Raw genomic sequence first — 17150 nt, 5'->3', positions numbered from 1 at the left:
CTTCTCTTACAATGAAAATTCACTCAATTGAATTTTATTAACAAATGTTTAAAAGTATTAATTCTCTGTTAAATATAATTCAATTTACAGGAGTAAATTTATTATCAGTAGAAGAATGTGAACAGAGAAATTGAACAATTCGAGCTGAATAATTTAAAAAATTTATTTTGAATGAAAATATTTTAATACTCGAAAATATAATTTTTCAGGTTGTCATTATCCATAACTAATTTTTTTAATTAATTTACCAAAAAATATACTGCATTTAATTTAACAATTTATGATTTTGATAAATATATCAATCGGATTATTATTAGCGCGGCAACTTTTTAAATAATATAATAAATTTGTCCCCTTTTTGGGTAAACCTCGTGACTGCATTTTTTTCAAAATTGAAATTATGAGTGAAAAACATTTTTTAGAACTGCTATTGCGTAAAAAAAGTTTCAAATTTTGATCATTATAACAGAATATCCGAAAGACTTTTGAATTTTATTATTTTTATTAATGCACGATGTTTTGACCGATTTCGGAACAAATTATAATTCTGCAGTTACGAAATTTATCCAAAAAGAAGAAGATCTAGGATTCGGAAAATTTTGCTCGCTTTAAAAATTTTTCGGGCTTTCTTTCCAATCCTTCAAATTTTTGTCAAAAATAAATAGAACTCATGTACAAATCTACGAAATAATAACTTTTGGTTACTTTGAAAAACTGAGCTCACCATTAAATAAAAATGGGACCAAAACCAATATCTTCCCTTTTTTGAAAATTTGAAATTTTCTTAGCGGGAAGTTCAAAATTAAATACTTGAAAGTCGATCCAGATTCCCAGATTCAAAACAGAAATTTAAAAAGTTACAAATAATCAGAAAATTTTCGAATGATTTGAATTTGAATTTCGAATCGCATTGAATAGCACACCCCTAACTATATTTTGTAAAGTTAAATTTCTTTAGCAATCGCTAATCAGGATCGGAATAAATCGGCGGTGAAAAACAAAGGGAATTTATCTATATATATGTATAAGTTTTAAAATCGACTTAGTGACAGTTTCAAGAGTGCAGACAGTAAAACAAGCAGTGAAGATTTATATCAGTTCGAATGAGAATGTCAGTGAAGCGTTAAAACTATCCTTTTCTTAGCCATCTCGTAAATTGTCTTTACTCCATCACTACTCCTAACTCAACTCCAAAAACCATGTCCCAGGTCTCAGGTGATCCGCATCTCCTATAACTCTCCCTCTCTCTCTCTCCCTCGCTTTCTTTCTCTCCTTCTTTATATCTTTAGCTATCTATCCATTCTATTATCCTTCTACTAAATCGAATTGTCACTAACAACGGCCAACGAAAAATAATCGTTTATCCTTCTCTGAGATAACTTAAATTACCTCAATATTTTTTTTCGCAACACCACAATATTACTTAATTATATTTTGTCATTAAAAGTGTTTGGGGTTGTTATAATTGCTAATGGCTCAAATTCGAGTTATATTAGTTAGTATACAATTCAATTTGTAAATTCATTTATATAAATATATATAAATATATATATAACATTCATTTCCATGTTTGTTCCTGAATGTTTGGTAAATTCGTTAACAACTTTTAGACTTTTTGAGTCATTTTATTATGCTTTTGTCATTTGTTTGAGAATTTAATAATCCCGCATAAAAAATTTCGCGCCAAAACAGTAAAACAATTTTTTTTTGGCCAAAAAAAAAATCAGGTAGTGAACACTAGACTGAAAACTATTCATTTCGAAAAATGGCCGATAATTAGGCCTGAAAAATAACCAAAAATAGGGTGACTCAATTTATCGGTTAACTTTGACCTCGTCCAATAAAATTCTATGGTTTCACCGTGATCTCGGCCACATATTTTTACCCGGGATGCTTAAAATAAAATGTCTTATAAATAGAATTTTATTACCCTTTCGCGAAGTTTTATTGGGCAAAAATTTTCCTACTTCACAAAATTCAATACCGATAAAAAAAAAATTATTAATTGGATCAAAAATGGTTCTACTAATAATGATAACAACAAACTATAATGAATCGGGTAATTACAATTACACAGTAATGTAACATACATTATAAATGTTTAATAAGTTTGAGTGCATCAATTTAATCAACACGGAAGGCACGCAATCGAGACATTGCATAATATAAATATATATATATATATATATATATATATATATATATATATATATATATATATATAACCACATATGCATGTATATATGTATCCTTACATATACACCCCATATATATACAAAGTCAAAAGCACACGCACTAATTCATAGATATATATTTACCAGTCATCGTATTTACGTGACTCCAGCAACAGCCCTCTACAAATTCACATGCTCGAAATGTACACATCCCAAATATACCTTCAGATAGGGCATATATACATAGTTATACGAATATATATCAGACGTACAGTAGGTACATGTGCATTTATAGGTGGCAGAGATGTATAATATAGAATAGGTCCGGGTTGCCGGTAGCAACCCTAGCCACAGTCTCAACTGCCGGCATATCTCAACTGCTACCATAGCACAAGTAATCTACTCACCATGTAAATTTCTGTCAGCAACCAGTGTGGCTGCATTTTACATGACAACTCTTGTCTTCAAGTACAGCCCCAGTAGCTGTATTAATTAATTCCCGTTTATTTATGTAAATAAATCCGATTTATGACTCGCAGTTCGTCTACTTACAAACCCGCAAAGATCTACTTTCTTATAAATATATAAATGTTGAAATATATTTATAAGTACTGTATATATTGTCTTTAATTAAATATTTAATTTATTTTCCAACTTAAATTCTCTGAATCCTTTGCTAGTATTTTTTTCTTCTCAATCATAGCAGCTTTAAAAGTTATCTTTTGAATCCTTTTTCAGGGTTTATTCTCCAGAATAACATTCCAAGAGCCGCTGTTTGTCGGTGGCCCTGGTAACACAACCGGTCTGGATCGACTTCCGGTCAGGACTGGATTCAAAGGATGCATAAGACATCTAGAGGCCAATGAACACCGTTATCGTTTTCCTCTTGCGCCTCAGGGAGATGCTGCTAATGGCTTTGACGTTGGTTTGTATACATATCTATATATATAGTATATACATATATATTTACAAAGCTTGTGTACAAAGACTACATTTTAAATTTGCTTTTCTCAAACCAGAGTTATGTATAGTTATAGTCATAAACATCAAGATTAATTAAATAAAATATTTAATTACTAAATATTTTAAACGCCATTCAAAATTCGCGCCCTTGTAAAAAAGTTATCATTAATGAATTTGTATAAGTTTGTGAATGGTATGAAGGAAATTTTTTAAATATTGATATCATGTCGATAACCCGAGTTTAAATATTTGAACTCCGTCATAGATGACATATTTCTAAAATAAACTTCTTTTATTTTTAAATTCCGCGCCGGTTATTTTATCTAATTCAAATTGACATTTAATCGATATTATTAATTTGAACACCCGATTTAATTTCAACTAAAAATAAAAGATAAATCTTAACCCAGTTTTTCTTTATTGGGAAAATTATTATTAATATTCGAATTATTTTTTATACTTTTTAATTTTCAAAAAGTTCAAATTTTTATTTAATTTTCAATGTCATTATATATTATTGTTGTTATTATTATTATTATTATTATTATTGCACGAGTGTTTTAAAGTTGTCAAGTGTTATTTCCGACACTTTGATACACAGAGCCGATTATTATTATTTTGTACTTATTTATTTACGCGGCTAAATTCAAAAGAACAAAAAATAAGTCCATTATCCTCGGCAAAGCCCATTGATTTGGTATACAGCAAAATAACAACAATAATAACGTAATATCAGGAAAAGAAAGTTGGAGGGCAGGAGCCAACCACCATACCGAGGTCATAGAGCTGACTTCATATCGATCCAACGAAAGCTCCACCAAAGCACGGTTTTAAGTTTCCGTAGCTGCGAACACTCGATTAATATTTTTTTTTTTTACTTTGATCTACCCTCTGCTACAAATCAATAATAATAATAATAATAATAATAATAATAATATATAATATTTAAATTGAACTCTAAATAAAAATCAATCAAGTGAAAAAAATAAAATCATATTTTACATAAAGCTTAAAATATTTCTATTAAAGATTTTTGTTCATTAGTATAATCGAAACATAAAAGATTTTTTTAGTAAACGCGGAATTAAATTTACTCAAAAATTTTATTTCATGAGTGAATTTTTTTTTTACTCCAAAACGAGTCAGATAAAAAATAAATTTTTTATTTTTCACAGTACCCATGATAATGTACTGTAAAAAAACAGGAGTGAATTCGGAGTGATTACAAATTTTATTTAAATCCTAATTCACCCGTAGCTCAGTTCCGGAGTTTTTACAAAAAATCACTCCGCTCGGAGTAAATCGGAAGCTTGTCTTTCCATCGGAGATATTTGGATTTCAGAGTTAATTTCACTCCGAAGGGATTAAATAAACAAACAGTCAGTCCGAAATTTTTTAAAGTGCGTTATTTATTTGAATATGATGCTCGATAGATGACAGTGATATACTATAATAGTAATAATAATTATAATTGTCAATACAGAGGTATGCATACGTGATTTGTCATTGTTATAGAGGAATGCACAGCTGACAGATGCAGTAAGGTACCATGTTCCCACGGGGGTAAATGTCTCACCACTGGCGGAGACACGGCAGTTTGTCTCTGTCCCCTTGGTTACACCGGCGATCTCTGTGAAACCCGTGTCGATTTACAGGTAATTATAGCCAACAGACGATTAATATATGTATATATATATATATATATATATATATATATATATATATAATATAGCTAAACTCACTTTCAATAATTAATATTTACTATATACAATCACTTACAATCAATATAAAGTAATTTTAGTCGCAAGTAATCTTAAAACGTCTAGACTACAGACAATCTAATATTCAAAACCAATTGGGATTTAATCATTTCCTGTGGTTTAGTAAAATATTCTCTTCAGTCCTGTGTAAAAAAAATATACAAACATTAATATTATTAATTAATAATTAGAGCATTACGTGCGTTTGTGTTATAGAGTCAAATATTTGCTTTTATAATATATACAAAACTATATACTTACTTGAGTTTATATATTTAATGTGAAATGTATATGAAGTTGTCGTAAAGTTTCAACAGTATATATAAGCGTGTCGTATAAATAAATTATTTTATCTAATTTTAAATTTCGTAGCAAGTTAATTAAAATATTTAAAACTCTAGTTTATTTTATTACCACTAATTAAAGTTTTTTAATTATTAAATTGCCCTAATTTATAAATATAGTAATAAAAAGAAAATCCATTGGCACAGAAAATTTTTGACGTCAGTTTTTTTTTCTACAATTGTTTTACCTAAAATAATTTAAATTAATTTCATTCTATTCAATTTAAATTCTTGAAGGTAAAACTGAGAAAGAAGAAATTTGTTGAATAATTATTAAAAAATTATAATGAGGGTTTAAAAAGGTCATGAAGTTTCAGAAGGTCATGAACAGTTTCATACAGTTGGAAAACATTAGTAATAATCCAGTGAGCTAACTTTGTACTGTGTTAAATTAACCCAAAACTATAACGATAAATTATAGATTTATATTAATTCAAGTATGTTAAATATTGATATATTATTTATATATTAACTAGAAGCTTATTGATTTTTTCATCTAAATTTATGTTACTGTAAGAGCGGATTATTTCAAGACAAAAATATTATTTTTAAACTGTCAAAAATTTATTTTTTGAATCATATATATTCGAAACCGGAAGTTTAGTATAGTCTGTTAACTTTTATCACAATTTTCTAACACCTGTGGTTTTGAAACTGGGACACACGCTTAGTGAAGAACCAACGGACCAAATTAAATAACCGAGTGCCCAGTTTTTGTCAGATTCAAACCCTTTGTCAAACGAATACGAATATTCATATTTATCGAGTTGAATTTTTGAGGAAAGCAAAAAAATAATTCATAAAAGTAACACTTTTTTTTTGACAGCCTGGTTGTAAAAATTCATTTTTTTCCACAAATATAAAAATACTGGCACAGAAATATACAAAAGACCTATAATTTTTCCAAGATCATTTCCTATTGCACTCAATATTTACCGAATGTCCTCTAAACAAAGTACAGACCAAAAACAGCAACATACTTGTCCAGTAAAAAAAATAAAAAAATCTCTACTCAAACGAGAACACTCTTCGTGTTAAACCGAGCGCTTGAAATTTTCGGTCTTCAGTCAATAATATCTTGGAATACTTCTGTAAATTTGTAAAGCCCCATTGAAACTAAACTGGTAACAATTTTGATACTTGCAAATACCCATTTGCCCGGGATCTATTTTACTGCTCGTTTCACAGTATCATAAATTAATTCCCTTTGGAAGCATAAATTACAAATAATTTCGTTTGAAAATATTAATAGCTACTAAATTAGTTGTAAAACATTATTAACAGGTACCATCATTCAATGGGTCATCATATTTACGGTATCCTGGGCTTGGAGATAGTTCCCTGTCATGGCTCGAATTGTCAATAATACTAAAGCCCACGACACAGGACGGTGTAATCCTTTACAATGGACACCACAGTGATGCCACGGGGGATTTCATCGCTCTCTACCTTTCATCTGGTCACGTGGAATTCACTTTTGACTTGGGAACTGGTCCAGCCACGCTGAGGTACTCAACGAGACAGCTAAAATAAAATACAAAAAACTAGACTCAACAAAACTCACCAGAGCAAACACTCATCAGTACTTTTTTATTACGATGCCGTGTTTTCTCCAGTTCCCTTGTTCCGTAGTCGTTAGTCTTCGAACGGAGTAGTCTATTGACGGTAGGATTCGTTCAATCGATCAAATGAACCGTGAATAATTCATGTTTAAAGTTAAAAATGAATTGATAACAAAGCGGACAATTGGCAGAGCCAATCGATGCTAATCTCGTAAGTCTTGAGTTTATAGTTGGCTGCGAAGTCGGTTCTGCAGAATAACCAGCCACTGGCAGTACCAGCAACGTCTAGGCGTCCAATCAAATATAATCTACTGGTATATTGAGCATAATAATTGATACTCGGGATAGGAAACTCGTACTATTGGAAATACCACATCTGGTTTACCCTAAACCTGCATTGGCATATATATCAATTGCATTTGTATATGTTATATATGTTCAGCAATACGAGAATTGTCTCTGTACTCTGTAGCGTATATATTCCGGTTCAATTCATTCGGGATTTAGTCACACGTAAGATATTCCGATACCCATTATTTCCATTCTTTCATACTTTTTTTAAATATTTTACATATTTATTTATATTTATACATATATAAGGGAACCGGGAAAAAATAAGACATCATTTTAAACAAAAAAATTTTTGTTTAAAATTGCTTAGTTACGGTTTGTAAAAAATGGGGTAAGTTAACCAGCCTGGAGCCGGTGAATTAAATTTTTTTTATTACTGTGGAAATTGACTGAGATAAAAAAAAAAACCCACGATTTTAAAAAAAAAATTTTATAAGAAATGAAAAATTTGTCCGATACTTTTTTGTAAAAAAATTTTTTATCTTAAAATGGCGGTCCATGGTAACGCGATTCCCTCACTTTTAAAGAAATTTTGTGTAGAATTTTGAGATAATTTATGTTGTTTGAAAAAACAATAAATTTTGAAATGATGGGAAAAGAAATTCGGTGATAAAATAAATCAATACGCGCATTCGGATGGCCACGAATAATTTCATTGAATCTGATCGAGCGGACAAAGTGCAATTACACATATGATGATCAATTTAAAATCAATACAGTTGTATCCGTCATTTGTATAGATGAGATTGGAATCGCGCATTAAATTCCATGGCGAGGTGCCAATTCGTCCACTTGATATCCATTCGTATAATCCCAGTAAAATTATAATAAAAAAGTGAGAGACATAAAACAAAATGGCAAGTGTACAGTGGACGGTTTTGTTTGTAAAATAAAACATAAAAAAGGTAGAAAAAAAAATGTAAAAAACAATTGGCATTTGCAGAAGTGAATCACCAGTACAACTTGGTGAGTGGCTTGAGATTCGTGTCTCAAGAACAGGAAGACTGGCTTCTCTAGAGGTTGAGAATGAACCAGCGCAAGAGATCTTGGCCCCTGGGGCTTTCACTCAGCTCTCGCTCCCATTAAATCTCTACCTGGGTGGAGCACCGTCTCCTGAAATGTTCACACCTAAAATGAAAACGGCAGCCAGCTTCGTTGGATGTATTCAAACTGTTGTTCTTAATCATCGCGAGGTATTTATATATTTAAATTTAATATAAATCTTCAAACAACTCAACTAGTCAGCTTTAAATTGGAGACAAAAATCACTTAGACTCTAGAGTATTCCCCAAAAATCACATTATTGTTTACACAATTTATTTAAATTATTTTTATCACTTTTTTATTGCCGACAATAAAAAAATTGAAGGGTAAAATCTCCAATTCAAAGTATTTTTAATGATTCTATTGATAAAAATGTTTTACAAACTCACACGTCATTAATAAGAGACAAAAAATTCTAAATTCCATCCAAAAAAAAAGGATTTTTAGTGCAAAAAATTTTTACTCGCCCCGATAAATTTTTTGAATTTCAAATTTAAAACAAAAATTTTCTTGGCGCGCAAAAAAATGTACTGTGCCAAAATTCCTTTTTTTTGTGTAGAGCAGCAACAATTATTTGTATCCTATTAGTTATTGTTATTATAAAATAAACAATTAACAAAAAAAAAAAATTGATTTTATAAAGGTCGGTATCCTCGCCGAAGCACTTGGTGGAGTGAACGTGGGTAATTGCGGTCATGCATGTGAAGCCCGTCCATGCGGCGATGCTGAGTGCCGACCTTTGAGAGAGAGATTCACGTGCAGATGTCACCCAGGTACGCCACATCCATGCCCAGCTCCAGAAGAATTTATATCATCACCCCCGGAGCCCTCGCTACCCGCAAGTACAAGCGCTTCTCTGATGCTACTCAGTAAATACGAAAGAAGTGTCCCCAGCTTCACTGGAACAGACAGCTATCTTCATTACAGTGATGCTGATACCATGAAGAGGTAATTAATCATCAGCTATTAAATGTCCTATTAATTATCGTACCCAATATATTTGTTCTCTTCAAATAATTTTTTTATTTTTCAACGAGTTATTATTGAAAAAAGTTTTTAATTTATTTACAAATTGCGTAGATTAATTAGTAACTTATTTAACCCAACACCAAGACCGCTTCTGAAAACCTACCCGCTGAATTTTAAATTCTTTTCATAATTATTTCAAACTCTCTAACCTTTTAATAATAAATCAATTTTACCTCACGGTTTTACTTTTAAGTACAAAGTTTTAAGCGTTAAATTTTTATTAATTTTATCTACTTTGTATTTAATTTATTTATCAAATATTAAATTACCCATGAACAAAATTAATTTTTTTTTTAATAAATAATTAAAAATTTTGAATTTATTTTATGTCAATTACTTTAAAAAACTTAAAAAATTCCAAAGTTTAAAAAAAAAATTCTTCGTATACGGAATTTTTTTTTCTGCGGAGTAATTTTGAAGGGACGTGGATTTTATTTAAATTCGCATCTACTCTAATTCAAAATTTGAATGTTAAAATACTAGGGGTTTAATACTCCGAATTTAATGGGCGTTTACTCTAAAAATTTTTTACAATGTAAAGTATTGATAAAAACTAATAAATAAAAATGTTAACAGGATAATAAGTTATCGAGTAGACATAAACATGAGATTTAGAACAAGTAGCAGTAATGGATTGTTACTGTGGAGTGGAAGGCAATCAGATCCTCAAGAACAGCGTGACGAAAACGAGGACTTTCTTGCGCTTGGTTTGAATCAGGGTTATCTTACCCTGGCCTATAATCTTGGCTCGGGGGAGGCTGTACTGAGATACAATCTTACTAGATTGGATGACGATCTGTGGCACCGCATTAGAGCCGTAAGGTAAATACTTAAACTGAACTACAAGTATTGAGACCTCGGTCTCGAGCTTACAAGCTTTGCAAAAACTACCTTTTCATTTCAAGACACGACATTGTACTTTCAATTTTATTAAGATCAGAAATAATCTCAGTGAACTTGAATTTTTTTTTGACACAGACTTATAGTCACTAATACGGAGTTACTTGATTTGAGTTTTAAAAAGTAGCTTTTTTATTTCAACAAAAGATTTTTCATCTTATGAAGATTCAGCTTCAAAAACTTTAAAATAAAAAAAAACTAACAGTAAGTAAATACATTTATATTCTTTGGTAAAAAAGTTTATAATACTTTTTTTTTTATTTAAATCCAATAAAATCACTCGCCAAAGTTTTCACATTAAATATATCCTTAAATAACAATTTTGTGAAAGATTACGTCACAAAAAAGTCTTATAGAAAAAATAGATAAATTTAAAGTTTCGGAAATTTTTAAATTTTTAATTTCGTAGCAAAAGACAATAAGTAATTCTATTAAACTATTAATTATTTTACTGCGGACAAAGTGAGTTACGAACCCGAAAATTTCTGTCCGTTTTTCGAGAATCGTTTCCGTTTTAGAAAATTTTGAAGTCATCAAAAAAATTTTAAAAAAATCAAGAATTATTTCTACACTCGGAAAAATTAAAAAACTATTTGCGATATTTAAACTTTTTCAAGTTCAAAAAATTATGAATTTGTCTAAAAAATTTCAGAAAATAATAAAATTGTCAAGTCAAGAAAATTCAGCAATTTTATCTGAATAATTCGAAAAAATTTGAAACTGTCCCCTATATAATTCAGAAAATTCAAAATACGCCTGGAATATTCAAAAGAAAAATTCTATCTTTTGAAAAATTAATTATAAAAAAAAAAAATCATGCTTTAATAAGAAAAAATTGAAAATTCAGTACAACTTGAGAAATCTAATTATATCGTCAGTATTTATATTGAATTTTATAAATTTTTCTTAAGAATTTATATTAAATCTTGCCCCAGTTTATAAAAGAATAATCAATAAAAAAAAGGCGGTGATCTTTAAATTATTAAATGTAATTACAGCAGAGTATCGAGCTCATTTTTATTTAAAGAACAAACGGCGTTTATTACTCATTACTCGGTTCTCTGACTCGATACCGTATAATTGCTTATAATTTTAATAAACTTGATTACGCTTCGAAAAATTTAAATCAATTTAATTAAATCGAAATTATATTACACTCCTTATAATTAAATATACAAATATATAAGTCTATGAATACTTATCTATTATCTCACACTAGAATTATTATTTTCACCCCATCAATACATCAGATAAAATATGTGACGATTATTTAAACCGAGTCATGCATAAAATTAAATAATTCATATATTTATAATATTTTAATAGAGTTTATGTTAAAATAACTCGTAAATTAAACATTTACTTATGTTGCAAAAATCTCTTCACTTCGAAAGCACAACAATCGATCGTCTGAACGTAAATATTTTATAACTTTTTTTTTGTGTGCATTTACATCCGCTTTTTTCGCGATAAATACACTAAAAAAATAATATTTACCTTGTTCTCGTTTACGAGATTAAAAGCGATTGGAAAACAAAAATACATTTTAAAAAAAAAATTTTGTTATTAAATTGTAGCAAAATATTTTTTTATTGATATTAAATTTATATTTCAATCAACCAGATTTTAATTCAAATTAAAATGGTTTTATTTTCCTCAATTACGTGACCACATTTCCAGTTCAATTTTATTTGTGTATTTTTTTTTTTTTATTAAATAAATAAATAAATAAATAAATGATTGATAAATTTTCTAGGAATGAACAATGGGCGTCATTAGTCGTGGATAGTGGAACAGGTGTATCAGCCTCATCACCAGGACAATTGAGAGAATTAAATACCGATACTGGTCTCTACATAGGTAATTAAAATATTTAAATTACCTTGAATAATTTATATTTATTCTCCTGACAAATTTTACTCTGCAATAAACTTGTTTAGTTTTTTATCACGTTTATATTTTTTTTATCTATATTTTAAAAGCGTTCGATTAAAAGCAGTTACGGAAATGAAACACAAAACTAGACTATCAATTTGTAAAAAAAAAATTTAGCTAAATTTTTTGTATAACATCCGTTTTAAATGCAGTCAGTGAAGTTGTAACTAATCGAATGTCATAGCAAGCTGTAAATCAGAGATACTCGGACGACATTTTCAAGCACTTCCGATAAATTTACGGGCTGAATATATATATAGAAATATACATATGACGCACACTCGTTCATAAATTTTTTTTCCTTGGCTACTTGCCCGATTCGCTATCAAAAGAACTAGTCACACTAGTTTTTACCTGGTAATTAATGTCTCGATAAAAAATATAAAAGATCATTTCTTTTATTAAACGAGATATATTAAGATAAAAACTACTGATTCAAATTTTTATGACCCAGCAAAACAGAATCATTACAAATCTATTATTGAAGAATTTCGTAATAAATTTATTTAATATTTTCTGAGCTTTCAATAGTCAGGTTGTAAAAAACCGGGAGTGAACTCGGAGTGATTATGGATTTTAATTAAATTCGAATTTACTCCGTCACTCGGAGTTCCGGAGTTTAAAAAAAAAATTCTGCATACGGAGTAAATGCGGAGTTTATTTGAGGAGAGATTTTGGAGTGAACTGGATTTTATTTAAATCCGCATCCACTCCGAACTGGAGTTTTAATATTAAAATAAATTCCCTTCTAAATTCATGTATAATAATATCATGATTTTTTTTTTAATTAAAGGAGGAGCGCCAGACGTAGTGAGAACAACTGACGGAAGATATACTAAAGGAATCGTTGGCTGTATCAGTGATCTAGTACTGGATTCCGATTTCTCGGTGGTTCTCTCTTCGCCTGAGCAGGCAACCAACACGCACTCGTGCATCCCCTGAGCCTACCGCAGGACCACGGATGTCCAAGTTCGTAAGCACGGAGCGTGAAACCGCGACAGGAAAATTCATGGACTTGGAGTTGATAGTGTACAAGTCCCTTAGGCCAATCCATACACCGTCAAGACTTGCTCTCGTCCACCAATTTATCTATCCCTTATTTTTTTTTTCTTTTATTACAACTTTACCTCACCACCTAATGGTAAACTCATGTACTTTATTTATTTTTTATTTTTTAATATAAAAAAAAATGTATATCAGTAAATTAATTAAGGCGACAAATATCTAAGAAATATGTAAATATAAATGTAAAGCTTTTTAAGCACCAAATTTATTTAATAATTAGTTACTACTGTGTAAAGATAGTCATTGGTGGTCCAGGATAAAAATCTAGGTCATTTTTATTTAATTAACTAAAGTAAATATACCGGAAAATCTTTATTTACTCATTTTATCAAATGTATAAAACACATTCGTCGTAATTACTGTGATAGATTTATTATTTCAAATAGAGAATCAATTTTTTTTTTAATTATTAATTTATAAATTAATTAATTAACTGATTGATTGACTAATTAAACTATACCTCGACTACCATTAAATATAAAGCGAGTCTAATAATATTGAATAGTATAGTATAGATATATAAATAATTAGTGCGGCTAATTGGGCCTAAATGAAAGAGAGGACAAAATGAAAAAAATAAAACCCCTTTGTGTCAATTTTTAAATTAAAATTCTGGGAATAAATTTAAAATCCATTTTAAATAAACGTATACTTATGCACGACAGCACTTAACTATTGTGAATAATAGTAACAACAAAAATTGTGCACGTGCTTTACTTAAATTTCACGAGTGATTAATTAAAAATAATAATAATAATAATACTAAGAAAAAAAAAAAAAAAAAAATCATATGAAATTAAATTTTTAAAAAATAATTCAAGCCGGTAATTTTTATACGAGACAGAGCGCTCGTAATTTACTTTTATAAAAAAGAAAAAAAAATTTATAGTAAATATAAAATATTTAAAATAAATGAATGACTAAAACGTATATAACTTTTTCACATTTTTTAAAACGGCTCGTAGTGAGCTTAGATGTGAAATGCACAGTGTATACGTCCATATACATTAACAGTAACATAACTACATATATATATATATATATATATATATATATATATGTATGTATATACATTTCTAAATGTATATCATATATTTCAGCTTGATAAAAAATTTACCAGGTGACCTCTTTTTAGAACTTTCAAGATCGTTAAGTGGTCGTAACTACAGGGTGATATGGTTATTTTAAATATATATATATATATATCTTATATATACTTATTACATTTGAATCGTAATACAGTTTAAAAAATCGGGAGTGAATTCGGTGTGATCTGGATTTTATTTAAATCCGCATTCACTCCAATTTGAAATTTAAATATTAAAATAAACTCTCCGGAGAGAATTTTACTCCAAGGGGAGTCACCTGCTCCGAATTTACTCCGGATTTAATCCACATTCACTCCGCAAATTTTTCACAATACAAATCTACTGACAAGTAGTATACGTTTTAATTAAATGCGACTACTCATTGCATTAAAATAGTCAATTTAATTAAAAAAAAATTGAATTTGTTCATTAGATAAATTTGACATTTTTTCAAATTTTTAACAAATTATCCAGGCTACAGTCTATTAAACTTTTTTATATTAGGAGATAAAAATCTACACTTTCACTTACGCAATTTTTTTTTGTGAACAAATGGAGAAAAAAAAATTTACTAAAAAAATACCAGAATTGCTTTTTATGAAAATACCAGGAGGCTGGCGAGTAATCTACTGTTGATTTGAATAAATAATAATAATAATTATTATTATTATTATAATAGTAATAATTTTGCAATAATAAATAATTGGGTATATCAAAGGTTTAAAACCAATCATGTCATATCTAGAAAAAAATGAGAGACTCAAGACAAAAATTCGAGGGATATTAAATATATATAATAATAAGTAGATGAAATTGTCTATTTACTGAGGCAACAAATGTTATTTTACATGCTTTAATTATATATATATATATATATATATATATATATATATATATATATATATATTTACACCAATACACTTACACATTTCGTCAACGTAGAAGCAATCGGTTATAGTCAATTTTGTACAAGCTGTTATTTTTCTTGAAACTATATACATATAAATATAAAATATATATATAAAAATAAATTATATTAGAAAAATTACTTTAGAATAATTTTGACTACTGACTAGAATTTTATTCAATTTATAAAATTCTAATATTCATTACTTTCAATTTTTTTCTCATTGTCTTCGGGCTAGAGACCGACTATGAAATTAATTTAAACAGAAGCAATAATTAATTTATATTAATCACTTTTAATTAATATGGAGTTTTATTTTTATTATTAAGAATATGAATGATAAAAAATAAAGAAAGCGTAAATTAATCTAAATAATTATAAACTGAATAAATGCGTTAGTTAAAGAGTTCATATATATATATATCGTGTGATATATGAGCAAAAATGTCGCTTATAAATTTAAAAAAAAAATAATCCATTGTAAATTATCCCTAGATAAATTTCCCATAAATTTTTCGCACTAAGAATTTGAAAAAAAAAAAAAAAAAAAAAAAAAAAAAAAAAAAAGGGATTAGGTAATTGAGGAAGACTTGCTATTTAATGAGCTTGCGTGATTAACTCTAATTATTGTATAATAATTAGTAGAAAAACATGTTTTTGCACTTACGCTAATAATTGGCAGATGTCGAATTAATAATCACGCGCTCTTTGAATTATTTATTATTTATTGACAATTACTAATTACTGATTGCTCTATTTCTTATGTATATTTATAAAGATCGAAATGTTTTTCGCGCAATAAAAATGATTTCAAAAATGGTGACCGCTCTTTACATTTTAGTCAAAATATATCAGATGACATATTTCAGTCAAAATATATATATACATATATATATTTTGACTGAGATATTTTTGGCTGAGTTGCTATCAAATAAATCAATTTTTTTTTTTTTTATTTTTCTTAATGACAAATAAATATTGATAAATTTGATATGACAGTTGATTCAAATAATTTTATAATTTGACTGAAATCTATAATTTATTTGTGGTAAGTGAAATATATATTTATAGCAAAAATACTAAATTTGTGACATATATATTATATCTTTCTCACAATTAAATATATATTTGGCCATATCTAAATATACAATATCTTTAGCTCAAATATTGAGATACATTTTCTTTTATCGTCTGCGGACTCGACGCTTTACTTGATATTTTTACTGTAATGTATTTAATAAATAAATATTAATTTTCAAAGAGCTGCGTCTAATAAAGGCTGAATGGAAAATGATAATTGATCATAATTTGATAATAAAATCTATAGCTAATTATAATTTACCCGAAATAAAAAATAGTATATTGATATAAAAATAAATGAGATATAAATAAATATATAAATATATAAATTGAATATATAAAAAAATTGAAACATGATAGAAAAAAAAAATATATATATATATATAAATTATATATTATATTGAACATAATGCTATAAATATATGAATATAAATATAATAAACAAACTATTTCTATTATGTCCGTCTGCAAAGTCTATTAGAAAGAGTCTATCCTGTCTATATAACTAATCACCCGTCCTAAAAAACATTCCCCTATATAAATATGTATATATATTTATGTTTTAATGTGTGAGTATGACTAATGATTATGAAATGCGTGTGCATATTATTAATAATAATTGATAACAAAAATAAATTTATGGAACAAAAAAAAACTTAAAATAAAAGGCGACAGCCGTTTTCATTACTCACTAGTTCATGTGCATATCAAATTTTTTAGTAATTTTTTGCATCTATGTTATTATTATTATTGATAAGAATTTTTTTTTGTATCGAGGGTAGTTGGTTTTAATCTGCACACTTATTGTATGCACGACCACCGGAACCTGGTTCTATATATTATTTATACATGCGTGGATTTAAGTCATCAAACACACATGTTTCATGATTTATCAAAAAATAACTGAGTAAATATACATTATTATAAGATATGGGCGTATGTACGCGA

General features: G+C 28.1%; 1 protein-coding gene across 3 annotated transcripts in view; it reads left to right on the top strand.

The window, feature by feature from the left end:
- Positions 1–13318, top strand: part of LOC103570240 (pikachurin) — a 48008-nt gene extending 34690 nt beyond the window's left edge. For all 3 annotated transcript variants that reach the window (XM_014439931.2, XM_053738191.1, XM_008547917.3), the window contains exons 8-15: positions 2913–3099; positions 4653–4792; positions 6526–6749; positions 8098–8347; positions 8842–9146; positions 9804–10049; positions 11884–11987; positions 12856–13318. In XM_014439931.2, the coding sequence (XP_014295417.1) occupies positions 2913–3099; positions 4653–4792; positions 6526–6749; positions 8098–8347; positions 8842–9146; positions 9804–10049; positions 11884–11987; positions 12856–13004 (1605 nt within the window). In that variant the 3' untranslated portion in view covers positions 13005–13318. The remainder of the gene's footprint in view (positions 1–2912; positions 3100–4652; positions 4793–6525; positions 6750–8097; positions 8348–8841; positions 9147–9803; positions 10050–11883; positions 11988–12855) is intronic.
- Positions 13319–17150: the final 3832 nt, after the last annotated feature.

This window comes from Microplitis demolitor, chromosome 1, assembly GCF_026212275.2.
Source record: "Microplitis demolitor isolate Queensland-Clemson2020A chromosome 1, iyMicDemo2.1a, whole genome shotgun sequence".
Taxonomy (NCBI): Eukaryota; Metazoa; Arthropoda; class Insecta; order Hymenoptera; family Braconidae; genus Microplitis; species Microplitis demolitor.
Note: the sequence above shows the minus strand (reverse complement) of the source record. Positions and strands in the feature narration are given on the sequence as shown.